The sequence below is a fragment of the Moschus berezovskii genome, chromosome 11, assembly GCF_049115385.1.
Source record: "Moschus berezovskii isolate FMDL1 chromosome 11, NW_MosBer_1.0, whole genome shotgun sequence".
Taxonomy (NCBI): Eukaryota; Metazoa; Chordata; class Mammalia; order Artiodactyla; family Moschidae; genus Moschus; species Moschus berezovskii.
Genome location: NC_142470.1, coordinates 25,911,915 through 25,939,821, shown reverse-complemented (window position 1 = coordinate 25,939,821; position 27,907 = coordinate 25,911,915). Strand labels below are relative to the sequence as shown.

The window sequence follows — 27,907 nt, the reverse complement described above, 5'->3', positions numbered from 1 at the left end:
ACAATGCAGGAGACACAGGTTCGATCCCTGGGTTAGGAAGGTCCCCTAGAGTCGGAAATCGCAACTCACTCCAGTATTCTTTCCTGGGAAATCCCACTGACAGAGGAGCCTGGCAAGCTACAGTCCATGGGGTCGCAAAAGAGTCAAACATGACTTAACGACTAAACAGCAACAATTAAATCTTGGAGATTGTTCCATATCAGCACATGTAAAGCTGCTCCATAATATATGCTTGACCAGTTCCTGTTGATGGACAGAGATATTGTCTGCAGTTTTCTCTTAATATAGCAGTGCTGCAGTGAGAACACACATGTGTGTCTTGGCATACTTTTGAAAGTATGTGAATAGCTTAAATTCTAAATAGTGAAAATGCTGAGTCAAAGGATATGTGGATTTTAAAATAATTTAATAGTCATTGTCATTGTTTTATTAACAAACAATTTACGGCCCAATTTTAAATATTTAATAATATTAATTACTGTTATTTTTAGTACTTAATAATGTTAAATGAGCCTTAATACTTGTTAAAAGTAATAATTTAATAAATAATTTAATATTTAAAATTTCTTTGATTTACATAAATTGATCACTTAATAGCAGTTGCCAAATGACTATAGAATGATTGATTTCCCTAATGCCCTCCCTCTCATACTGTGAAGATATGAAGAATGCTTCTCTGTGCCCTCATCAACTCAGCACCGGCAGATTCCCGTTGGTGAAATATTGCCCTGAAAAAGATTTGGTGTCTGGCCCCGTTTTTACCAGAAATATACAAGTACTCCCCTCTTTCTCTGATTTGCTCATTTGTTTATCATTCATTCAACATTTACTGATTGCTTTTTTAATTTTGAAAGTTCTGCCAGGTAGCATGGCTGTAATAATAGTACATCAGATTTTAAATGCCCTGTTATTTTATACACGAGTAAAAAGGAAAAATTTTGCTAGTTGAACCATGGACTGGAAGATGATTTTAGAATTCAGAGATGTTAAAATGTGGGGAAAAATGCTCTTAGTGAAATCTGGCGTACACTGTTTATCAGAGAAAAGCTCTTCTTAACTGCACAGGTGGTTCTCTTCCACCAGGCACACGGTTTTGGACAACAGGTACTTGGGTCAGTGAGGCAGGAAAAAAGATCACTTCTGAAGGCAGGTGCCTCTGCTGGTGTGGAGGCCCTTCTGGCTTTGGTATCTGTGACCTTATCCTCCACCTCTTTTCGTTGTCTTCCTCTCTGCCCCTTTCTCTTCCCACACATTCACAATGTTTATTTACCACCACAGTTGTGGGAGTCTGTCTCTCACTTCATGTATTTCTTTTCACCTTCTTCTCCAGTTGCTGCAGCTGGTGAAAACTTCAGAGAACACACATCAGTTGTCTCTTCTCCCAGACTTACTCTTATGTTTCTATAGTGCTGTGGACATGCAGTGCAGTGTCCCATTCACATTTCAGTGTTACTGTTTATTTCCTTTTTGTTTAATTTCTTCATGCCTTAATTCTTTTTCTACCTCTGCTTATCACTGTGCACAGTGTCTTTCACAGGTAGATCATAACTATTTATTAATGAAATAAGTAAAATTTAATTCCAGTTTAAAAGATGTTTTTTGAAATCTCCATGTTTCCATGTTATGAATTACTTGTTAAGAATAGAGAACTGGTTTAACTGCATAAAGTTTGGCAAAACTCTGTTACAAGTAAAGCTTTCTTTGTAAAGATCTAAATATTCGTAATATTCAGAAGTAGATTTAAAGTATTTTTTTACCCTCTCTTTTCTATTAAGTGACTTGGAGAATGAAGTTGAAAATAAGAAAGCCCAGATATTAAATCTTCAGCAACATCTGTCTACCCTTGAAAAGGATATTAAATGCAATGAAGAACTTCTCAGAAGGTACCAAATGCATTATAAAGAGTTAAAGGTAAGAAAACGTCATTTTGTTTTCTCAGCTTAATCATTTGCAAGTTATTTTTAAGATCTTACCGTGCATTTAGTTAGATGAGTAGTTCTCAGATTTTTTGGCCTCAAGCCCCTTTATAGTCTTAAAAGAGCCCTCATCTGTGTGGGTTTTATCAGTATTCCTATTATTAAAAATTAAAGCAAAATTTAAGAATATTTATTAACTAATTTAAAAATAATAAGTATATTGTGTATTAACATAAATAACATTTTTATGGCAAATAGCTAGTTTCCAAAGCCAGAAAGATTTGGTACAAAGGTTGACATTTCTATATTTTCTAAATCTCTGCCATCTGGCGTAGTAAAATTCCCCTGCCTGTCACACCAGCTTCTGTAATCAGTCTGTCGCAGTTTTGCTCCTGTACACTTACGGGAGATCCATAGTAAAAGTGGTCTGAAAAAATAATGCTTAATGTTTTTATGAAAATAGCTTTTACTTAATGGACCCTCTGAATGAGTCTCTGAGACTCCCAGGAGATACTGGGATTGGACTTTAAGAACCATTGGGATAATCTTTCTAGCACTTTAGACTGGATGTTTTAAGAAAACAGTGTCTCTGTGGATGCAACACTGTCATACTGTCTTCATTTTAAATGCTAAAACGGAATGCTTCTATCTGCTTTGTATGAGAGTTGATTAGCAATAATGGTGATTGATACAGACTTTATATATAATTTTCTTTGGTTCTTTTAATACTAATGTGTCTTTAACTGTGGAATCCTTCTGTAATATAAACCAGAGTAGAATTTTGTTGATTAATACATCCTTTCCAGGATTTTTGTTTCTATTTTTCATATATTTTTATGTTACTAAAATCTAAATACCTTTTTTTTTCAAAAGATGAAAATAAGGAAAAGTATTTCTGAAATTCGGGAACTTGAGAATATAGAAGAACACCAGTCTGTAGATATCGCAACCTTGGTAAGATTCTTTTCCTCAACTTAAATGTAATGTAAAATACAAAACTATTACTTAGGTTAAGAGAATCTAGTCTCAGAATTTTTAAAATAACCTTTTTGAGGCTACTTTTTATGATTGCTATCTCCATTTACAAATAAGTTAGAAACTTCCTGGTGTATGGGCTTCAAGTTCCTTAATATTTTGTACATATAACTTCCATGTATTGTAATTGGTTTCATCTTCTACACGTAATAAAACTTTGTCAGAGCTTGTTTATCTAAATAGTAACTGTTCAAACTACCTAGCATAGTATTTTTCATAATTAATCAGTACCAGTATTAGTGATATCATTTAGTCAGTTGCAGTTGGTCTCTTTGAACTGTTTTCCTTTTTCCAAGTTTAATGGTTTTTATTCACCACATATTTGTTCTCTTAGGCATCTTTTTATGACTTTCGGCTTAACTCCCCCAGTTATGATAAGTAGTGAATTAAATAGATTGCAGAGTCTTGTTAAAATGAATCAGTATTTACCTGATTCATTCAGAGTAAATCAGTATTTACTCTGTACCAGGTATCATGTTAAATGCTGAGGGACACAACAGTAAACAAAACAGGTAAAGTCAGTGTACCGATGGAGCTTTACTCCAATAAGAATTTGTCTCTAGTTTGTATTAGTAATTTGGTTTTCCCCTTAGTGTTTTTCTGCTTTCATTCCTATTGTTGATACACTCAATTTCTTAAAGGTGTCTTATTTATTTTGTTCAGTCAGCATCTGATACATTGTTTGGCATAAGGTATATATTTATATGTACTATATTTTAAAAGAAAAAGTGAGTAATAGAATAAAAGTTATCCTCTTTGATTATGACCTCAAGCATGATAAAATAGTTTGTCTTCTAAATGTAATCCTTTTCTATTTTTTAACCTATATTCTTCTACCTTCTAATTTACCAGTAAGAGTATGAAAATATCGTAATGTTCTTTGTATTTGTCTTTAATCTGATTTGCTTGTAGCCTATAGTTTCTCCTTTTCCAGAACTGTATTATTTTCCTATTGGATAACTTAAGTATTTGAATTAATTCTATATGCTCTGTAAATGTTGCCAGGAAGATGAAGCTGAAGAAAATAAAATCAAGATGAAAATGGTTGAGAAAAATATGGAACAACAAAAAGAAAATATGGAACATCTTAAAAGCCTGAAAGTAGAAGCAGAAAACAAGTATGATGCAATTAAACAGAAAATTAATCAGCTTTCAGAGCTAGCAGATCCACTTAAGGTACATACTGTTATTCTGATATATTTATTTATTTATTTTTCAGTTTTATATCTGCAGTATACCTGCTAAAAGGGCTTTCCTGTTAACTCAGCTGGTAAAGAATCTGCCAGCAATGCAGGAAACCCCAGTTCAATTCCTGGGTTGGGAAGATCCTCTGGAAAAGGAATAGGCTACCCACTCCAGTATTCTTGGGCATCCCTGGTAGCTCAGCTGGTAAAGTATCTGGTGGCAATGTGGGAGACCTGGGTTCAATCCCTGGATTGATCCCCTGGAGAAGGGAAAGGCTACCTACTCCAATAATCTGGCCTGGAGAATTCCATTGATTGTATAGCCTGTGGGGTGCAAGGGGTGCAAAGAGTCGGACACAACTGAGTGACTTTCACTTTCATACCTGCTAGAAAATATTCTAACAGAATTTATGACTAAATGTAAATAAAGCTGTATAAAACTTTTCATCATCAGATCAATCAGAATTAAATACTCTCCTCACGCCTTTACAGAAAATAAATTGCCAAATTTTTCTCCCCCCAGAAGATTACAGCTTTTGTTACCTTTTTATTTTGTGGGATATTTTCTTCTTTTAGAATCAGAGACAGGAATATTTATCTGTCTATTCTGTCTCTGTGCTTATCTGTTCCCTTGTCCTACCTCTCCTCAATAACTCTAGAGTTCAGTTCAGTTCAGTCGCTTAGTTGTGTCCAACTCTGTGACCCCATGGACTGCCGCACGGCAGGCTTCCCTATCCATCACCAACTCCCAGAGCATACTCAACCTCTTGTTTATTGAGTCAGTGATGCCATCCAACCATCTCATCCTCTGTCATCCCCTTCTCCTCCCGCCTTCAATCTTTCCCAGCATCAGGGTCTTTTCCAATGAGTCAGCTCTTCGCATCAGGTGGCCAACGTATTGGAGTTTCAGCTTCAGCATCAGTCCTACCAATGAATATTCGGGACCGATTTCCTTTAGGGTGGACTGGTTGGATCTCCTTGCTGTCCAAGGGACTCTCAAGAGTCTTCTCCAACACCACAGTTCAAAAGCATCAATTCTTTGGCACTCATCTTTATAGTCCAACTCTCACATGTATACATGACTATTGGAAAAGCCATAGCTTTGACTAGATGGACCTGTGTTGGTAAAGTAATGTCTCTGCTTTTTAATATGCTATCTAGGTTGGTCATAACTTTTCTTCCAAGGAGCAAGTGTCTTTTAATTTCGTGGCTGCAGTCACCATCTGCAGTGATTTTGAAGCCCCCCAAAATAAACTCTGCCATTGTTTCCATTGTTTCCCCATCTATTTTCCATGAAGTGATGGGACTGGATGGCATGATCTTAGTTTTCTGAATGTTGGGTTTTAAGCCAACTTTTCACTCTCCTCTTTCACTTTCATCAAGAGGCTCTTTAGTTTCTTCACTTTCTGCCATAAGGGTGGTGTCGTCTGCATATCTGAGGTTATTGATATTTCTCCCGGCAATCTTGATTCCAACTTGGGCTTCATCCAGCCCAGCATTTCTCATGATGTACTCTGCATATAAGTTAAATAAGCAGGGAGACAGTATATAGCCTTGTCATACTCCTTTCCTATTTGGAACCATTCTGTTGTTCTATGTCAAGTTCTAACCGTTGCTTCTTGAACTGCATACAGATTTCTCAGGAGGCAGGTCAGATGGTCTGGTATTCTCTTCTTGAAGAATTTTCCACAGTTTATTGTGATCCACACAGTCAAAGGCTTTGGCATAGTCAATAAAGCAGAAGTAGATGTAGAAGTAGATGTTTTTCTGGAGCTCTCTTGCTTTTTCGATGATCCAACGGATGTTGGCAATTTGATCTCTGCCAAAGAGTTTAATTTTTGAACTCTAAGGTTAGTTGATATAAAAGCCAGCTTGAAATAAAGTGCTACCCACTTCCTTCTTACTAACATATCTGCATTATATTCCAGTCAGAATTCAGTTGACTTTTTTGTTTGAAGACACATGCTTTTTGAAACCAAATTAGGGAAATAAAGTTTATTATCAGCAGCTTATTATCATTCTAATTGAACAGCTCAATTATTCTCAAAACTTCAGATTTTATTTATAAGACACAGAAGAATCAGTAGTATGTCTTAAGAGGGAAGAGGTATTTGATGATATAACCCCTTTTTTGCAGGAAAATTGCTTCTTTGACTCAAAATGTATTTAAATATTTTAAAAGTTTAAAAGGACTTGCATGCATATGTGCTTTACTATAGTTGTCTCCACTGACAGTTTTAGAAAGTGTAATTTATTACAGAGATTTAGAGGAGAAGCTGAATAGAAACAATTTTTCCCTGTTTGTGGTGACCTCTTTATTGTTGCTTTCCATAGAGCTGTGATTTCTGGCTGCCTTGGTAATGCATGTTGGTTTTGTTTTTTTCTATTTGAGCTAAGAATTTTAAAAAAATTTAATGTTGTGAGGAAGGAAAACATATTAAGGATACTTTTGAAAAAGACAAATAGAAAGTAGTTACTACAGGAAATTAGAATTAAAAAGACAAAAAGTCCAAGATAAAGAAGACAAAATTAATTTTTAAAAGAAAATAGAATAAGAGGAGAAAAATAAGTATGAAAATTGTCAAGAATGGGAGAGACCGAATTCAAAAGTCAGGGATTAGAGAAGTGAAGTTAAAACAAAGATGAGATGAAAGAAAATTTTAAATGGTGGATTGATTAAAATAGAAATGATAATTTATGCTAAAGTAATAACCTCATGCAACAAGTTGACTCACTGGAAAAGACTCTGGTGCTGGGAAAGGTTATGGGCGGGAGGAGAAGGGGACGACAGAGAATGAGATGGCTGGATGGCATCACCGACTCTGTGGACATGAGTTTGAGTGAACTCCGGGAGTTGGTGATAGACAGGGAGGCCTGGCGTGCTGTGATTCATGGGGTCGCGAAGAGTCGGACACGACTGAGCGACTGAACTGAACTGACTGAATATAGAAAAAGAATTAATTAGCACCTGAATTATCCCATGGACTGTAGCCCACCAGACTCCTCTGTCCATAGAATTTTCCAGGCAAGATTACTGGAGTGGGTTGCCATTTCCTCCTCCAGGGGATCATCCCCACCCAGGGATCAAACCCACGTCTCCTACCCTGGCAGGCAGATTCTTTACCACTGCGCCACCTGGGAAGCCCTGAATTATCCCAGATAATTTAAGCTGTGTTTTGTTCTTTTAGGGACCTGTAGGCTAAAGCAGCTCCTAGAATTGGAAGTCCACAGATAAGTTCAGTAGCAGAATATAAATGCAGAAAGCAGTAAGAATTCTTGATCTTAGCTCTTTGCCTTGGTTGCCAATAAGTGAACCCTTCAGTAAACCTGCACATAGTCGTCCAGTAGTCAAGAGGGTTTTTCTTTACAGTGTCACATCCCACTAGCCGTCAATAACAGGACCAAGAAGAGTTGGCTAACAAAGAAATTAATTCCTTAGAAGCTGTCATGATGTATTAGCAGCTTCTTGATATAATCTGTTTTCTGCTAGGACATTTGTTCATTTTGTGTCAGAGGAGTGGCGAGAGGTGGAACATGCTGTTCAAATATGTAGTCATTGAAATCTTGGCATAAGGAATATTTTTCTCACTTTGAACAGTTTATTTTGAGTTATACTGCAAGCTTAATGCTTTAGTTACATATTAAATTTTTTGTACAGGGAGCATGATCTACATTAAGAATCATGGCCTGCATTATTAGAGTAGGAGGGTGTCTCGGTTTCTGATAGAGATAATGAGTGTTTATTTCTATTGAGACTGACTATGCTTTTGAAAATTCCAAGATCTAATGATTTATAGCTTTCTAAAACCTCATAATTGATGGATGTAATTATAGGAAGCAAGTGGCTATAATACATACTATAATAATTTATCCAATGTTGTCAGCTAACTAAAATTTGTTATTTAGGCATCAAAGAGAATAAAATTTTTCGATGATTCTGTCCCTTCTATCATCTCAGCCTATTGTTTTTTTAAAGGCTGAACTTTCTTAAAGGGTAGAAGCTCTAAAGACATAGGGCTATATCAGAATTTAGTTCTAGATCTAACCTATCCTAGCCCTCAGCCCAAAACAGGGTGAGTGTCACTTAAGTGAATTTAATATCTTTAGGTCTCTGTTTCATCATCACCGAAGTGAAATGACAGGAAATACTCTTTTGGTTCCTTTTTAAAAGTTTTAAATTTGTTGGTACCTCGGATGTATTTTATTAAATATTTGAGTGCAAATCAAAAGCCACAATAGAGAAAGAACCTTAAGTTCTTTTCATTCTGTTTTGTAAGTCAAGTTTTTCCCTTTCTAAAGTTGCTCGGAGAAAATTAACCAGCACAGATCCATCCTGATGTAACTTACCCCTTTGGCTCCATAAAGCTGATTTGATCCCCTAAAGCAAACATGGACATATTTTGACAGTTTCTATAAAAAGTGATAGAAAATTTAGTGTTGGCAACCATTCTGTTTTGTAAACCATTCCAATTTCCAACTGTAATATCTCCTGCTATGAAAATTGTACCCATTTTCTTTTATTTTCTTCAAAGTAAAGGAGCAGCTTATCTCTATCCTCCATATAATAATGTTTTTATTTTTAATAGACCTGTGTTATAAAAACTGTATATTATAAAGTGCCTACCTTGGGTGGTAGTTATTTTTAGCAGTGTGAATACCTTGCAGAAAATTGTATTCTTAAGTCAGGAAGTAGCCTATATCTACTCTTTTATATGAGGTGTAAATAACTTGAATTTTTAGATGCATCATGTGTTCTTTTTCTTTTCGGGATATCTGTAAGCCTTCTGTCTTCCTTGATGCTGTTGTTTTGGTTTGTGTTTGTTTTGTTTTTTTTTTTCTTTTTAACTGTGATTCCTGAAGGTAAACATCATCATCATAGTATATATAGTTAGTCCAGTGTTAGTGGCTCAGTCGTGTCTGACTCTTTGTGACCCCATGGAGTATAGCCCACCAGGCTCCTCTGTCCATGGAATTCTCTAGGCAAGAATACTAGACTAGGCTCAAAAAATAGACAAAGTCAGCAAAATTTAATTTGGTGGTTCTTAAATCAAGAGTCCTGGCGTGCTGTGATTCATGGGGTCGCAGAGAGTTGGACACGACTGAGCGACTGAACTGAACTGAACTGAACTGAAATCAAGAGTCATTTTAAAAATTGAGATGTAGGGATTCTCGGCCTACTAAAATAAAATCTCCAGAGGTGGAGTTTGGAAATATATGTTTTTTAAAACATCCAAATTGATGATAAAGAAGGCAATCTGTATATCAGTATTTAAGAAAGCTGCCGTAATTTATGGCTTTGTACATATATCATCTCTAAATACCAATAAAATCTTTTCACCAGTCTCTACCTCCTTTCAGAGAAGGCAGTGGCAACCCCCTCCAGTACTCTTGCCTAGAAAATCCCATGGATGGAACAGCCTGGTAGTTGGCGGTCCATGGGGTCACGAAGGGTCAGACACGACTGAGCGACTTCACTTTCACGCATTGGAGAAGGAAATGGCAACCCACTCCAGTGTTCTTGTCTGGAGAATCCCAGAGACGGCGAAGTCTGGTGGGCTGCCGTCTATGGGGTTGCACAGAGTCGGACACGACTGAAGCGACTTAGCAGCAGCAGCAGCTACCTCCTTTAAAGAAATTTGTATATTGTATATACTCGAATAGAAGACAGATTCCCCTAACAAGGGAAAATTCCAATAACAGAAGAAAATATGTTTGGGGCATCATTCATAAATAAAATTATCAGGCAAAATAATCAAAATGTGTACTTGACATTCAGTCTGTTTTTAATTATACATGAACACCACAGAATCATATATACGAAGTGATACGTTTAACATTTGAAATACTGCTTTGTTTCCATTTACATTTCATGAATTAAATTTTTTAACCTTTCTCAAGTGTCTTCAGCATTGACATCTTTATTGTGGATAAAGCTATATTTTGAGTAATAAGAATAGTTGAGTGATGCATTTTTCCAATGCTCACAGAAGGATATGAACTCTTAACACTGGCCTCTTCTCTTCAAGCAGCATAATCCTGTCCACTTTATTACTTGTCAATTTATACCTAAGCTGATAATTTTTTAAAGCAGTCTTTTCCTTATAGATTATTTTGGTCTTATTTAAACAGGATGAATTAAACCTTGCTGATTCTGAAGTGGATAACCAAAAACGAGGGAAACGGCATTATGAAGACAAGCAGAAAGAACACTTGGATACTTTAAATAAAAAGAAACGAGAACTAGATATGAAAGAAAAAGAGCTAGAGGTTATCCATGAGTTTTTAAAACATTTTGTTTACAACCTTAGTCATGATTATTAAAGTGTGTTTTTCTTAATGTCATATTTCCAAACAGACAAGTTGTCTGATGGATATCTGTTTTCTTTGGAGTAATAGCTGTTTCAGTGAATCAACAGAGGGAAAGACTTAGGGACTCTCAAAATGTGGGGACTTCATAGATCAACATGAAGAGTACTTTAGGCAGGACTGCCACAGACCCTTATTGTGCCTCCAAGTGATTTGGAAAATGGCACTCCCTGCTCTGAAATAGTTCCTTGAATGCCCAACTTGAAAAGTGCACTGCAACTTTATGTCAGAAAAAGACTCCCCTGCCTCTGAGTTAACTCGGGAGTGAGTTGGGCTACAGTCCAGCTCTTCCTTACTAATAACCCTGGTTGACAGTGGAAAGCGGAAGCCCTATTTTTAGAGGAAAGTAAGTTGAAAGCAACCATGGTTTAACCTAAAAGAGATGGATTCTAGCTTTGTTTTTACATGTCTTAGGAAAATGGTTTCAACTCTGAAACCCATTGCCTTATTTGTTTAAGACTTAATATACGAATGTCATGAATGGAAGTACTATGTGTGCAAGTGCTTTGGGTTTTTAATATTTTACAAACACAAGGGTCTTTATGTTTTCAGTACCATTTGGTATTTAGAATCCATCCTAAAACTCAGAGAAAGCTATGTCTGACCTCAGCATCTGGGCTGCCAAACCTTCATAACTTCTACTTGAAATTTGTTTTACTAGGAGGTGTTATGGAGCTCCTCTAAATTGTTAAAGTTGTGTACACTAATGCAGTTTTCTTTTGAAAATTTATGATGACTCTGAACTGTATTCTCAGTATAAAGCTTAGAAAAATGACATTGATATTAAGGGTAATTAAAATACATTTCTTAAATATAAGTTCAGAATTCTACTTTGCATATTTTGGTACAAATAGTTCAGTGAATTGTTGTATCAAAGACGTTTTAAAGTTAAACGTCTGTTATCTTAGGAGAAAATGTCACAAGCAAGACAAATCTGTCCAGAGCGGATAGAAGTAAAAAAATCTGCCTCAATTCTAGACAAAGAAATTAATAGATTAAGACAGAAGATACAGGCAGAACATGCTAGTTATGGAGATCGAGAGGAAATAATGAAGTAAGTGCTTGCTTTTCTACTTTATGACGTTATCCATATAATATTAGTAAGACAAAGATATTTATATAAAATCTTAAGTTTGGGTAAAGTGTTTCTATGGCATATGGTTACAGCTTAACTAGTCTCTCATACATGTAATATTAACAAATAACTTTTTTCTTTGGAATTATAGAACTTATTAAATATATTTGAGATTTTATGTTTCATTGAATGGCATTTATTTGCTTAATCTTTTTTTTTTTTTTTCATAAAATAGGCAGTATCAAGAGGCAAGAGAAAGCTATCTTGATTTGGATAGCAAAGTAAAGACTTTAAAAAGGTTTATTAAATTACTGGAAGAAATAATGATCCATAGATATAAAACATATCAACAATTTAGAAGGTAAGTGCATTAAAAAATATTACCACATATTATGCATTTTTATTTTTTCTTTGTTTTCAATTCTCCCCTATAAACAATAAAATTAGAAGAACTTTCATGATTCAATTAGAAAAGATGTAGTAGCGCTTGGGACCCTATAATTTAATCAGAGAATTTTAGATTTGAAGGGACTTTTATAAATGAGCTTTTTTAACTTAAACTCCATTAGATGTACCTTACTAGATAACTCATAGATGGCTGTTCAGTCTCTGCTTAAATGGGTCATTTAGAAGCTTATTGGCTCTGAAAGAGACTATTTCAGTCTTAGACAGTGCATGTTCTAATGAGACAGTTTTTATGGGCTTTTTATGGGCCCTGTTGAGGCATGTTCTCAGTTGAGTACCCTGATCTCCTGGAACCATGTTGCTCCTTGGATACAGAATCTCTGTTTTGTTCATAGATATATCCCCAGTGCCTACTGCACTGCCTGAAATGTGGTAGAAACATGATGTGTATTGTTTGAATGAATGAGTACAGGGTCAGTGACACTGGATCTCATTAGTATACCCAGAAATATGCAGATTGTCAGGGATCAATTAACCCCAGCTAAAATCACAAGCCATAGAAAGAAACCAGAGGACAGTTGATAGGTAGGCTTGGCTCTTGATATACTTGAATCCTAGGCAGCCCTAGTCTTTCCACCTAACCTGTTTTCCCCATGGCATCCCCTCAGTAGCATGTTTTTAAACTCTGTTTATACCAAGAACTGTTGGAGAAGGAAATAGCAACCCACTCCTGTACTCTTGCCTGGAAAATTCCATGGACTTGGGATCCTGGTGGGCTGCAGTCCACGGGATTCTGAAGAGTTGGAGGCAACTGAGCATGCATTCCCATACCAAGAGCTATAGTCCTAAGACTATAGAATTTTTTTAATTTTTGTAAATTTTAAGTTCCCCTAGTATCAGTTAAGTTCAGTCACTCAGCTCAGTTGTGTCTGACTCTTTGTGACACCATGAACTGCAGCATGCCAGGCCTCCCTGTCCATCACCAACTCCCAGAGTTTACCCAGACTCTTCTTCATTGAGTTGGTGATGCCATCCAACCATCTCACTCTCTGTCGTTCCCTTCTCCTCCTGCCCCCAGTCCTTCCCAGCATCAGGGTCTTGTCAAATGAGTCAGCTCTTCGCATCAGCTGGCCAAAGTATTGGAGTTTCAGCTTCAATATCAGTCCTTCCAATGAACACCCAGGACTGATCTCCTTTAGGATGGACTGGTTGGATCTCCTTGCAGTCCAAGGGACTCTCAAGAGTCTTTTCCAACATCACAGTTCAAAAGCATCAGTTCTTCGGCACTCAGCTTTCTTTACAGTCCAACTCTCAGATCCGTACATGACCACTGGAAAAACCATAGCCTTGAATAGATGGACCTTTGTTGGCAAAGTAATGTCTCTGCTTTTTAATATGCTGTCTAGGTTGGTCATAACGTTCCTTCCATGGAGTAAGTGTCTTTTAATTTCATGGCTGCAGTCACCATCTTCTGTGAGGGGAAATTCAAATAAAGCCATTATGAGAAATAGGCTTTGCATGTTTGACCATATTCCTTAACTAAACAATAGGTTAGTTTTTGAAATGTGTGTTTCAGTTTTATATGCATGTTATTAGGACTTGACTTAAAGAGTTTCTTATTTTATCCTTTTGAGGCAGCTTTTAAGTTTTGTTAGGTAGGACCAGAGCAGTCTTCGGTCAAGGACAAATTTTTTCTTACCAGTGAAGCCGTGCTCTTCTGAGTCCTCTGTTGATGCACTGTGAGTTTACTCCACTCGTGCCTGTGGGAATGGAACTATTCATGGCTCTGGGTGACCTTGGGGGTTGTTTCTGCTTCTTTTGGGTGTTTTTCTTGCTAGCCTCGGGCAGTATCCCCACACTGCCACTGATAAAAAGAGTGCTTAGCCTGGGGATCTCCCAGCCCTTCTGTGGTTCTCTAGACTCTCAGTGCAGCTCTCTCTTCCCCACACTCTGCTTGTTGAACCGGAAGGCCTGGGCCTCCCCAGACTCCTACACGGGGCTTCTGGGTGCTGCCTGGGTTTTCACTACCCTTTTACTCTTGTTGTTCAGTCGCTGTCATGTCCACCTCTTTGCAGCCCCATGGACTGGAGCACACCAGGCCTCCCTGTCCATCACCAACTCCCGGAGTTCACTGAAACTCATGTCCATTGAGTCGGTGATGCCATCCAACCATCTCATCCTCTGTCGTCCCCTTCTCCTCCCACCTTCAATTGTTCCCAGCATCAGGGTCAGTCTTTTCTAATGAATCGGCTCTTCACATCAGGTGCCCAAAGTATTTGAGCTCCAACTTCAGCCTCAGTGCTTCCAGTGAATATTCAGGACTGATTTCCTTTAGGATTGATTGGTTTGATCTCCTTGCTGTCAACAGGACTCTCAAGAGTCTTCTCCAACACCACAGTTCAAAAGCATAAATTCTTTAGCGCTCAGCCTTCATGGTCCAACTCTCATATCCATCCATGACTGCTGGAAAACAATAGCTTTGACTATATGGACTCTTGTTGGCAAAGTAATGTCTCTGCTTTTTGATATGCTGTCTAAATTTGTCATAGCCTTTTTTCCAAGGAACAAGTGTCTTTTAATTTCATGGCCTTTTACTCTTAACATGAAAGTAATTTGTGGCGTCCCTAGGGCTCAGTGTGTGTGTTTGCCATCTTTCAGAGATCGTTTTGACTGGCATTGACTGCAGTGTCTGATGTCCAGAGTCTGAAAACTCTTGTTTCATGTACTTTGTCCAGTTTTCTAGTTATTTCATGCAGAAGAGTAAATCTAATGCCTATTACTACATCTTTTCCAGAAACAGTAGGATTTGTTTTCTTATTGTTATCTAGAAAATTTGTATTTAAAGTATTTTCTGTTAAAGTATTGGTCTTATAATTTATTATCTTGATATGTTTCTTCACCACTGACAAGTTTTACATTGTTCACCTAATCTTGAGAGGACAGTAGAGATGGTTAAATTTTTTAAATTGTTTATCTCTTTACACTGGAGAACCTTGTCACTTTATGAGGACAATCTTTTTGACATCCCATGAGTGTACACAGTTGAAAAATGCATATCAGTATTTCAGAAGGAAAGTTAACAGAAAATTCTGAATACCAGCTAGCAATAGTTATTGTGGCAACAAAGGAAAAGCTGAAGCTATCAGTATTTTCAGATGTGGAAATCTAATGCAGTTTAGGAAGGGAATTGGGAGGGAAAGGAATAAAATACAGTTAGTTATTCTAAAGAAAGGAGCCTTAAGTTCTTTCGGAACAAAAACTAGAACAAATAGCCGGTTACCTATCACCCAGATTTTATTTTCTAATTAACACTCCCCAGCAAAAGAAATCAAGGCTCCTTGGAGAAGTGGTTAATAATACAGAACTGAGCAGGGAAGGTATAGATGCCAGAAACTTAAGGAAGTGATCCCCCAAAATGTAGAGTCATGATGAAAGGACATAGGCATCTTGAAAGAGACTCCCACTGGCAAAATGTGGGACAATTTGAGGACCACAGTAAACAAGAACAGTAATAGATGGTGGGGCTTCCTTGGTGGCTCCATGGTAAAGAATCCACCTGCCAGTGCAGAAGACTCGAGTTCGATCCCTGCATTAGGAAGATCCCCCAGAGAAGGAAATGGCAACCCACTCCAGAATTCTTGCCTGGGAAGTCCCATGAACAGAGGAGCCTGGCAGGCTATAGTCTATGTGGTCACAAAAAGTTGGACACAACTTAGCAACAACAAATGAATGGTAACCCAGTGAATAAAATAGAAATCTGACTGCATCCTTATAAAAAGGGTGTAAATAAATAATTGAGGAAGAAGGGAAAGGTCTCCCTGACAGCAGGATGCCATCTGATAAATAAGTGAAGTTTGTGTTGTGTTTGGCAGTGTGTAAGGTACTGCAGACACACGACTGAGAGATTTCCCTCGCCATTTTGGCTACTATAAAGTTAGGAGGAGACAAGGTAATGAATAGGCCATTTACCACCATCTTAACACTGCTCAAGTTTAATCCTCTCAAGGGCATGGTTTATATCTTCTGTGTTAGGGTGTATCTTGTTTAAATTAGTTGATTGATACATTCATATGGACTGGCTGTAATATAATGGATTTTATTCTATGTGGGACATTTTTATTCATCTTATAGATGTTTTGATTATTATAAAATGAATTGATAAAAATGTGGAGACATAAATGAAATATAAAGACAAGGCCAAAAATCACCTTAAATTTTACCTATTTAAATGGGCACCAGTGTTAACACCCTGGCATATTTTCATCTGGTTTTACATGCTGGTTTAAAGCTCATGCTGAATCTACAATTCTCTAAAACTTTGTAATCTCTTTTATGTGCCCAATGTCTTTTTTCAAGGTGTCTGACTTTACGATGTAAATTGTACTTTGACAACTTATTATCTCAGCGGGCCTATTGTGGAAAAATGAATTTTGACCACAAGAATGAAACTCTTACTATATCAGTGAGTATTTTAACTCTTTGCATGTTAGTCATTAGGAGGATTGCCTGCTTCATTTCTTTTTCTGATGGGGAGGGCTTCATTTCTTTTGATGATATGTTGATCTGTTGTCATTGGAAACAAAAGAACTTATTTTTAAGTTAAAGACAGTTTTTGCCAAAGTGTTGAAAATTAAATTAATTCTGCTGACTAAAGCTGCTGTTGTAGCTCTTTCCCTTCCTCCCTGCCCTGCGGACAGCCAAATTATCTTATGGTGATAATTGGGAATTTTGTTTTCAGTGGTAAATGTTTACCATCTCTTCTCACTCCACTGGCTCCTTTTTAAAATTTATACAGCATGTTAAATTTTGTGGGACATTATAGAAAGTCTCTAATTATTTTCAAAAGCAGTTTAACCACTAGATGTCACTAGAAATCAAGTAACAAAAGTAAAAACAAATATTTCTTGGCACTTAGAAATATTTGACAAAAATAAACGAGACAATCTGGTTAACAGTATCAAAAACAATAAAATACCTAGGAATAAATTAACCAAAGAAGTGAAAGATCTATACAGTGAAAAGTATAAGACACTGAGGAAAGAAATTGACAGAGACACAAATAAATGGAAAGATAACCTTTATACATGAATCAGAAGAGTTGATATAAAAAGAGAAAACAGTCATAAAATTTGAATGGAACCAGATAAGATAGTAGCTAAAGCAATCTGGAGAAGAAAGAACGGTCTGAAAGCATCACATTTCCTGATTTCAGGCTGTGTTGCAAATATATAGTAATCAAAACAGTAACCAAAATAGACATATAGACTAGTGGAACTTAATTGTATGTTCTTGGCTCCTTTATCAAATATTAGTTTTCTGTTTGTGTGGGTTTATTTCAGGGCTCTCAAATTCTGTTCCATTGGTCTATGTGTCTATTTTTATGCCAGTACACATACTGTATGTATATTTGAAAGTTGCTCGGACAGTAGATCTCAGAAACTCTCACCACTGAAAGAAAAAAAAATGCAACCGTGTGAGTTGATGGACATGTTCACCTTACTGTGGTGATAATCATTTTGTAATACGTATGTTTGTGTCGTGTCCTATACCTCAAAGTTATACAATGTTAAATGTCAGTTTTATCTCAGTGAAACTGGGTGGAGTCTATAATGGTTTTCATTTCCCTAATATTAGTACTCTTATAAAGCTTTTAGAATTTTGGTATATTAGACCTGGTTAAGGGGAGAAAATGTTTTCAATTAGATTTCTCACAGTAAAACAGAAGCCACAGTTATACAGCTTATATTTTTGCTTAAAATATTTAAAATGGAATAGATGTCATTTCTATGTCATTGCTCATCTTCATTTTTACTATAAATTAATTCTTTTTAAAATGGCAGCCAATCACTTCTGTAAAGAAGTTAATCTGACTTTTTCTGCATTTTGTTTTTTGTTACCTCCTTCAAGGTTCAGCCTGGAGAAGGAAACAAAGCTGCTTTCAATGATATGCGGGCCTTATCTGGCGGTGAACGTTCTTTTTCCACGGTTTGCTTCATTCTTTCTCTGTGGTCCATCGCTGAATCTCCTTTCAGATGCCTGGATGAGTTTGATGTCTACATGGTAGTGTTAACTTTTAAATTCTCTAGTTTTTCTCTTTTTTTGGTGGTGGTTTGAAATGTATATTTTGAAAGGAAACTATTCATTTGTTAGTTCTTCTCAACAGAAAAGGTCCTGCTCTGACAGTTCTGTCTGTGATAACTGGTAGGGGAGAGCTAAAGAATCCCAGTTCTTTGCCTTGCCAACACACCACACTGACAGGGCCCCCATCCTGGACTTGTGCTCTTTTCCTGCATTTATTATGATAAGCAGTTCACCACCCTTGCTGTGACCTTCACACCACTGTTGTCTCCTTTCCTGTTCAGCCACACTTTTCAAAAGAACAACCTCTAACGTGAGGAGCAAGGACATTGGACTTTGAAGTTAAAAAACTTAACATTGAGGCCTGCCTCTGTCACCAGTTACCCAGGTGACTGTGGACTCAGTATCTGTCCTCCTCAGGCCTCAGTTTCTTCATCTATAAAATAAGATCCTTAGCCTTTCCTCCCTCATAGGGTTAGAGCGAGGCTCCAGTGAGGTCTGCCTCACTGTGGTTCAGACACATAGTAAGCCTCTCACTTCAGCTGTTCATCCTTCATTCTTCACTAAACCCACTGCAATCTGGGTTTGAACTGCAGTACTGCAGTGAAACTTGTTTAGCAAGGATCATAAATGAACGTTAATTGTTTGAAGTATTTGTACCACAGACGAGCCTCCATCTCTTAAGCTGTGTCTTCTTACGCGTTTCCACACGCCTCTTTGTTCTCAACCTGCCAGTCTGTCCCCACCACCCCAGTTCACATGCCCTTAAATGGTTAAGGTCTTCTTTGTTTTTTCTAGTGGTGTGACTTTCCCTGGATATCATGCTCTGCCTACTCCCCCACCTGTCACACACACACACAGTCCACAGTCTAGTACCTACGTGTGCTGCTGCTGCTAAGTCGCTTCAGTTGTGTCTGACTCTGTGCAACCCTATGGACAGCAGCCCCTCAGGCTCCTCTGTCCACAGGATTCGCCTCCATTTGGATTCCTACCAAATCGAAGCATCCCGTCTGACATCTCTCTTGCCCCCTGTGAGACCTCATCTAGTGAACAACCTACATCCCAAACTCAGCATGTCTGAGACTGAATTGGTTTTCCACTCAAAGCTTTTCTTTTCTTGAGTTCCTTTCCTTGATTATTCACAAATTGCCATTACCAACCGAACACCTGACTGCAACACCAGTGATTTTTCTGAGGTTCTTCTTTCCTGGTCACACATTAAGTCTGACCCCTGTCTCCTCCTCCTCTGTAATTCCTCCCTAGCCTCTGCTCCTTCTGCCGCCTCTTCCGTCCTCAGCTCTCGCTCATTGTCTTTGTTTCCTGTCCAGGCTTCCAGACTTTAATCCTGAGCTTCTCACTTTCTCCTCACCATCTTGCCAGGTTTCTGTTTCTAAAATAAATAATTGTGATCACTCCCTTGTTTAAAAGTCTTTGGTTTAATCCTGTAGGGTGACTTTGAGACCCTTTATGATACTGTATCCGTCTATTTTTTCAGCTGGACTAAGCTGTTTGTGATTTTCCGAACACTGTGCCCTTCTTCCTTGTATGGCACACTCTGACTCATCTTTCAAGACTTGGTTTGGATGTCACCTTTATGTAGCCTCCATACCACCACCCTGCAGACAGGCTTAGGAGTTAACTTCTCAGAGTTTCCTCAGCACCACGTTATATCAACTCATGCAATTGTATTATTTTTATATTTTATAGTATATAATGTTCACCCACGTGGTGCTAGTGGTAGAGAATCTGCCTGCCAGTGCAGGAAACGCTAGCGACAGAGGTTTGATCCCGGGGTTGGGAGGATCCCCTGGAGTAAGAAATGGCACCCGACTATAGTATTCTTGCCTGGAAAATTCCATGGGCAAAAGAGCCTAGTGGACTATAGTCCACGGGGTCACCCAAAAAAAAGAGAACTAAACACTACTACTATATGATATTCAATATATTATTTACCTTTTATTATTATGTATTATATTTATTTAGCTTTCATTTTGTTGCATTCCCCTATTTTCATGTCTGAATCACTCACCAAATTATTTTTTGAGTTATCAACCATGTCTTAATCATATTTCTACCTATTAATGCCTAGTCCATAATTAGGATTTTAGAAAATGCTTATTTGCAAATCAGAATTCATATTTGCAAACCACTCCAGTGGTTTTTTTTCCTATGCTGTCAGTGTTGAAGATTAAGAAATTCCTTTGAGATTTGGATTGAAAGCTGATTCACAAATCATAGATGATGATTGCTCTTTCCATACAATAATTTTGTCCAGAATGCCATTATGCAGTTTTATCAAGCATATTATTTTTCATATTTAATCTGAATAATTTCTTTCTCATTCAGAAACTTAGAGGTTTTTAATCAGAATGACATTTTGCCTTGTTGAAATTATTCAGAAAAATGTACCCAAGTTTGGAGAACCAGTCTAAAGGAAATGAATAAATATTTCTTGGTGCCTTGGCAGCTTTGTTATTAAATGATAGACTTTCCTCCAGGCATTGTTTTGAAAGAACAGTATTCAATTTGGGCAAGCCCTGGTTACTTTTCTACCTTAAGTTAGACTACAGATACGCCCAATGGAAGAATTTCTAGAATAAGAGTCACTGAGCAGTGTAGCCAGGATACTGGGCCCCTGTCTGCCCTCCATAGTCCAGGTTCTGAACCACCACACTGTATGGCCATGTGTGGTTCCATTTGCTTGTGTTTGCATATTTCCAGCGTTTTCATGGAAGGGGAGAGATACTTTCATTTTTATCATTTTTGTGTTATTTAACTCAGAAGATGTAAACACAAAGCTTAATTCATTTAGTTTCACAACCTATTATATATAAGCAGGCATTTTTTCCCTATACACTGATGTGCTATTTAGCTTATTTTAAAGATTCAGTTGAGAAGTTAGTCTATAAATTCGAACTTATTACTATTGTACAAATTGTAGAAGGTGATGAGGACAGAGTTTTTAAAACACCTTAATCATTGAGGGAAAATTTAAGATTTAATAAGTTTGAATTTGGTCATTTTTGATACCATTCTCCTAACTGTTACTGTAGAAAATTAGATTCATTTTGCAACAACTAATTTTGACTATTTTCTGATTATTTTCATCATTAACTATATTGGAGGCAAGGAGCTATACTTAAAAATACTAAGACTACAGAAATTCCTGAAAGATATATACATTCAGTTATTTTCCCCTAATAATTTAGATACTGGGTTTCACGGTATGTAAGAGTTGCTTGACATTGTAGATAAGATAATGGATGATCCTTGGATAAAAATTCAAGGCTGTGTAAAATCCAAGGCTGCTTCTCCAAGAACATAATTGACATGGCAGCAGCTCTAACTTCTGCCTCTGTTCTTCAGGATATGGTTAACCGGAGGATTGCGATGGACATGATACTCAAGATGGCGGATTCCCAGCGCTTCAGACAGTTTATCCTGCTTACCCCTCAAAGCATGAGGTAACTTAAAAATTTCTTCTGTGAATATGTATATGTATATATATGTCAAGTATATAAAAAGAAGTAAAAAATCCTTTATATTCTTAATTTTTTTTAAATGCAAATGCATAAGTGACCAATAAAAAGAAAAACAAACCTCTAAACTCATTCCAGAGATTGAAGGTAGTTTTTCCTTATTAGATATTTAAAATACTGTTGGTGTTATCTTCCTTCCATAATAGAGGAGGTTTTATTTGAATGTGAGTATTTACTTTTTAGTATTTCTGTCTTGAATCTGCTCTGCTGTGGTTATCAGGAAGCAACTAATATAATTTTAGTAACTTACTTAGACAAAAGAAATAATTCATAGTCTCCCTAATCTTGAATCTTTTTCTGGTGACTTACAAGTCTTTCTAAATAAAGAATGCTACTTTGCTGTCAGTCAGCATTTATGAGGTACCTGCATGGTGTCAGGCTCTGTGTCACTTAAAGTTGATATTCTTTCTCACTTGATCATTTGGGGATTTAAGTTTATGACAGGAAATATTCAGGTGACTCCTTCCTGGCTAGATAAGAAGAGTAAGAGAGTTAGATGTTATATAAATCTCCTTCATTTTCTTTTTCCTCCAAAGTGAAAACTCATGGCATTAAGCAGGAAGTTAATTTTTGAAAATGAAAATGTATTTCCTTCTTATAAATTATATTTCTCCTAGAATTTTAGATATCAGACTTATATCCCCTCCCCCATTAGCAGCCATTTGACTTATATTTTCATGAGGTTGTATTAGAATTTTTTTTAATGTGAAAAAGTTTACTTGGAAATTGGAGTAATTAATTTTGCTTCTTTTAGTTCACTTCCATCAAGTAAACTGATTAGAATTCTTCGAATGTCTGATCCTGAAAGAGGACAAACTACATTGCCTTTCCGACCTTTATCTCAAGAAGAAGAAGAAGACCGGAGTTGATTTGTGACTTAATATGCCATGTCCTCATGTTGAAAAACATGTAAAGGGAAAAAACATCCAGGACTGTTTGAAATAAAATGAAACAAGGTATTCTAAAAAAAAAGAAACTCCTTTATGTATCTGACATTATGTATTACAAAACATGTAAATAAGCCTAGAAGACCAGCCACAACCAGCGATTTAAAATTACAGTTATTTTACTTTAAGAAAACCCAATTTCATAGTACTGGTTTTAAATCTTTTTGTTTTTTATTTTAACCATCTACTTTTATAGATTCTTTTTCAGAAGCTTCAAATTTTGTACATATGTACATGTACATATCTGTTAAGTTTGGGTTCATTTCTATAGTATTTTGTAAGAATTAAAATAAACGTTTGAGCATCTGGTTATATTTAGTTTTACTTTTCCAGGATATTACATTATTCTCATGGCAAGGGGGTAGGGCAGTGCACAGGCGGGCTGTGGACAGGGACCAGCTTCCAGTCGATTTATTGTCTGTTTTGTGCATATTAATGAGGAAAGACCTACACAGGACCTTAAAAACCTTGGTCACAACCTCCGCATAGGTCATTGTTAATCCTGGAGCTGCGACTACAGATCTGGACTATAGTTTTAATTACTGTGTTTCATCACATGTCAGGTGTTGTTAAGGCACTTTCTCGGAGCACAGAAGCACTGCCAACTCTGACACGGTGCCTTTCCCTCAGTCCTTGGCCATCAGCCTCCCAGCTGAGTGTCCGATCTGTGTTGGAACCAGGTTATAGCCCACTTGTGCACCCTGTCCTACAGTGAGCTTGCCTTCTTTAGACTTCCTTGGCTTGCAGTCCAGAGCCTCTCGAGCTCTGGCTCAGCTGAGAGGACGCAGGTCAGAGGGACTCTGCAGACCAGGCTGAGAAGAAGGGCCGGGGAAACGACCGAAGGCAGCTCCCCCTGGAGCAGAGAAGTGACCAAAAGTCAAAGGCCCGGCTGCTGGGGCCGCAGTGGGGTGGAGCGGATGTCAGTTGTGAGACACATCCTGATTTAGAGTTGTTAAGAAGTGTGCTGCTTAGAATGATAAAATAACAGCCTGTTGTAAGCAGTTGTGTTTATGAATGGTTTTTTTTTTTTTTTTTTCTAAAGAAAACAGGAGTAGAACTCCTGTTTGTATTCTTACGTTTGATACTAGGATTAGTGCTAACCTTTTTAAAAAGACGTGCATATCCAACAAGAATTCCCTCTATTGCTAGCAGTAAATATTTATGAAATTGAAAGGAAGTATTTTAAGAACATGGCAGTATTTTAAAAGCAGTGACACTTCTATAGTTACTGAGAAAAATTGGATTTTGTTTTCGGTGAGGGGAAGGAGTCGAATTTAGTCCTAAGCGGAGATCAATTGGTAAATGAGAAGTCCAGAACTGTGCTTTTGTAATCTAAGAATTTGCAGAAAGAGGAAACATGCTGAATGTTTTAAACATCACCCACTACCAAGACAAAGTCTGATTTTTTAAAGTTACATTTATAATTCATTTGTATCAAAACTATTTTAACATACATGTGCTTTTTCAAATAAAAAAAAAGTAGAATATACCAAATGCATAAACTTTTATCAACTACACAGCTTCAGTGTCTTGAGTTTTTATGGTCGTTTTTTAATGTTGTGGTTCTTAATACAGAATGGGAAAACTCCTCAGGTATCCAGGTATCTCTTGTTGAGCTGAAGATTTTTCATTGCTTTGGCCTCACAGAGTTTTGGTTTCAACTATCATAAGTGAAAATATTTAGTATTTTCCAAATTTTCCCTTCTTCCCATCACCTGATGCCTTTTTGCATGTCTTCAAAATGTCTGGGCTATTTTATATGGAGATCTACATACTTTATATGGAGATCTAAATTTTTATTTGGAGTTCTGCCTAAGAAACTATTGCCTGCAACTCAAAACCTGGATCAGAATTGTTGTTGACTGTGATGAACATCAAGTGATCCAGAGTGCCTGATTAGAAAATTTCCTGAATACGAATTAGATGTGGTATAAATTATGTCCTGAGTCAGTAGTTATCTGGTTAGATTTTTTACTTTATTTATCTACATAGAGGCCTGTACTTTGCATCACCCAGATTTTCAAATAGGTTTGAAACTTGTAGCTCTAAAAGTTACTGATGTTTCATGATTTTGAACTAAGTACCTGTGGGCTTGAAGGTATATCAAAATATTTTTTTGATATATCTTTAAGGAGTTTTGTTCTTTAAAGAGTGAATATAGATTAGTTGTTTCTTTGAGTCGGCAAATGAAATTTTCTTAATTTTATATAATATTGATACCATGTGCTGCTGCTGCTGCTAAGCTGCTTCAGTCGTGTCCGACTCTGTGCGACCCCATAGATGGCAGCCCACCAGGCTCCCCCATCCCTGGGATTCTCCAGGCAAGAACACTGGAGTGGGTTGCCATTTCCTTCTCCAATGCGTGAAAGTGAAATCTCTCAGTCGTGTCCGACTCTTAGCGCTAGGGACTACTTTAAGCACTGGTAATCCAAAGTAGATCAATCCTGGGTGTTCATTGGAAGGACTTATGCTAAAGCTGAAACTCCAATACTTTGGCCACCTCATGCGACAAGTTGACTCACTGGAAAAGAGTCTGATGCTGGGAGGGATTGGGGGTAGGAGGAGACGGGGACGACAGAGAATGAGATGGCTGGATGGCATCACTGACTCAATGGACATGAGTTTGAGTTAACTCCAGGAGTTGGTGATGGACAGGGAGGCCTGGCATGCTGTGGTTTATGGGGTTGCAAAGAGTTGGACACGACTGAGTGACTGAACTGAACTGAACTGAATCCTCCTGTAATGCAAAATCTACCTTCATGGAGCTTAAAAAGTCTAGTTAGAGAAACAGTACCACGTGTTATTTCAGGGTATGGTCATTGCTATGAATAATAATAGGGTAAGGAGTTGAGATGGAGAGGACAGGTGTTTTTAATGGAGTGTTAGGAAAAGACTTGGCCGAAGCTGATATTTAAGCAGCGGTCTGAAACAAGTAAGAGAAGAGCCATGGAAAGATGGATGTAGGGTTGACACTTGGAGGCGGAGATGAGTGCAAAGTGTGAGAATGAATTTCACGTTTCAAAATCTCAAGGCCAGAACTTGGTGAGTGTAAGGAATGAAGTTCATAGACTAAGAAGTGAGATGGTTTGAGGTCCTGGGCAGGTTTTCAGACCTGGTCTGGAGATCATTTTCAAAGAATCTTTCCGCCTATGAAAGGAGTTAGTTAGGAGGAGTTAGGAGTTTGGGCCAACATGGAAAGAACAAACAATCTGGAGGCTTCTGCCATGATCCAGGTGAGAGGTCACGGGGGTGACTTGGACCAGATAATGAGGATAGAAGCATTTGGATTTGAAGTTCAGAGGCAGCGGGACTTGCTGATAAGAATACTGTTGACCCTTGAACAACGGGAGTTAGAGACAGTCAAAAATCCAATTTTATCATCAGCCCTCCACATATGCATTTCTGCCCCTGGCATCGTGGTTTGGAAATCACTGTTGTTTAGTCACTAAGTCATGTACAACTGCATCATCATGGACTGTAGCCCACCAGGCTCCTCTGTCCATGGGATTTGCCAGGCAAGAACACTGGAGTGGGCTGCCATTTCGTTTTAGTATTTACTGTTGAAAAGATCCACCTATAAGTAGGCCCACACAGTTCAAATCTGTACTGTTCAAGGGTCAGCTGTACTATAGAGCTGTGAGAGGAACCAGGGATCATTGGCCGGGAGTCTGGGGTCTAAAAACCTAGAAGAGTGATGATGTCATTCATAGAGCCAGGGAAGATGTGGGGTAGGGGAGAAAAATAGACGGCTGACGGGGAGACTAGACTGGCTCTGATGTGATCAGGTGGCATTTGAGACAATCGTTTAGTAAATTGGGTACTTGATGGGTTACTTTACGTTGATAAATGTAAGAACTTGGGAAATGATAACATAAGGTAAGAGTCTAGAGATCTATATTTTGCTGCAAAATCCTGGGAAGAACCCAAATTGCATGCCCAAGATATTTATGAAACTGAATTACTTACACAAAAGGCCCTATGGGAACTGTGTCATTTTATTTAGAAGGCTCTAATTGACTATCATTTTCTCACTTAAACCCCTACACATCCGGTGAGGTAAGGCTCTCTGAAGACGTCTGCTGAAGCGTGTGTTTTACTTCCTGACATGGTTTCCAATGGTGTAGAGGAAATCAGCATCTGGCTTCTTTAAGAAAGTGGTTCATATTCATCTGGAGACCGTGATCCTGAAGGAAGGAACTACAGGGAAGATGAAGCCTTAAAGCAGTATGAGTCCTTTTTAGAAATAGTTTTATAGCTATTCAAGAAAAATGAAATAATACAAGAGGAAATATGGAAACTTAGTATTTCAAAATGCAGAAAGTTCAAGTTAGCATCAAAGTAAGACATTTGGAAGCATTTTCCTTTCAGGACAGCAGGAGTTAAAAGAGCCAGTTGACAGGGTAATCAAAATAGCTGAGTGTAAGCTGAAACAGAACGTAGGCCACTGAATGCTGATAGGATGCCCATAGCTTCTCCTTTCTCGGGACCACAGAGGCTGGGAGGGACACAGGTACCTGAACATCCTTGTCAGCTGTGTGTGTGTGTGTGCACACGCTGGGAGGGAAACAGGTTCCTGAGCATCCTTGTCATTGAACTGCGTGTGTGCGTGTGCTGGGCGGGACACAGGTTCCTGAGCATTCTTGTCACTGAGGGTGTGGTGTGTGTGCTGGGAGGGACACAGTTTCCTGAGCATCCTTGTCACTGAGGGTGTGGGTGTGCGTGTGCTTAAATGGAACTTGATTCCAGAAATTGTCATGGCTCGCCTTCAACTCTGGTTCATGCGATACTTATTTCCTTCTACCTCCTTTCTTCATTCCCTGAGGTAGATTGTATTTTTTAAAGATGACCACACAAGAGATCCCTTCCGTCTTCTTCCTAAACCTTGCTCTGTGGAGTCTAATTCCCTTCTTAAGCTAGACAGATTTGTATGTCACTTTTAACCACTAGAATGACAGTATGTAAAAATGTGTTAACTTCGTCCCACCTTGGTCTCTAGAACATTCATGCCAGATCACTGTGCCTCCATGGAAGCAGTCTGACTTCCCTGAGGCTGCCACTCCATGAGGCAGCCTGAACAAAATTAGCCTGTGCAGGGAAACCACTTGGAGAAGCCCTGGGACTACATGGAGAGAAGTACCCAGCCACCCTCAGCTGCTCCAACCCCACCAAGACCCCCGTCTCTGTCCATCTGCATGAGATCTTCAAGCCAGAACTGCCTAACAGAGTCCTTCCTGACACCCTGGCCCAAACAACCATGGGAGATAATACAGTAGTTATTGTTTCAAGCCATTAAGTTTTGGGGTGATTTGTCACAGTATTAGTAACAAACGGATTTTGGCGTCTGAAAAAAGGAATACCCAAA

The 27,907-nt window shown here is 37.9% G+C and overlaps 1 protein-coding gene across 2 annotated transcripts in view; it reads left to right on the top strand.

Annotated features, from left to right (window-relative positions):
• The window catches only part of SMC6 (structural maintenance of chromosomes 6), a 70,457-nt gene extending 46,395 nt beyond the window's left edge, over positions 1–24,062 (top strand). For both annotated transcript variants that reach the window (XM_055399304.2, XM_055399305.2), the window contains 10 exons: positions 1,776–1,911; positions 2,790–2,870; positions 3,957–4,127; positions 10,265–10,402; positions 11,410–11,555; positions 11,812–11,937; positions 16,338–16,443; positions 17,889–18,041; positions 21,426–21,523; positions 22,353–24,062. In XM_055399304.2, coding sequence (XP_055255279.2) covers positions 1,776–1,911; positions 2,790–2,870; positions 3,957–4,127; positions 10,265–10,402; positions 11,410–11,555; positions 11,812–11,937; positions 16,338–16,443; positions 17,889–18,041; positions 21,426–21,523; positions 22,353–22,467 — 1,270 coding nt within the window. In that variant the 3' untranslated portion in view covers positions 22,468–24,062. The remainder of the gene's footprint in view (positions 1–1,775; positions 1,912–2,789; positions 2,871–3,956; positions 4,128–10,264; positions 10,403–11,409; positions 11,556–11,811; positions 11,938–16,337; positions 16,444–17,888; positions 18,042–21,425; positions 21,524–22,352) is intronic.
• The last annotated feature ends 3,845 nt before the right edge of the window (positions 24,063–27,907 follow it).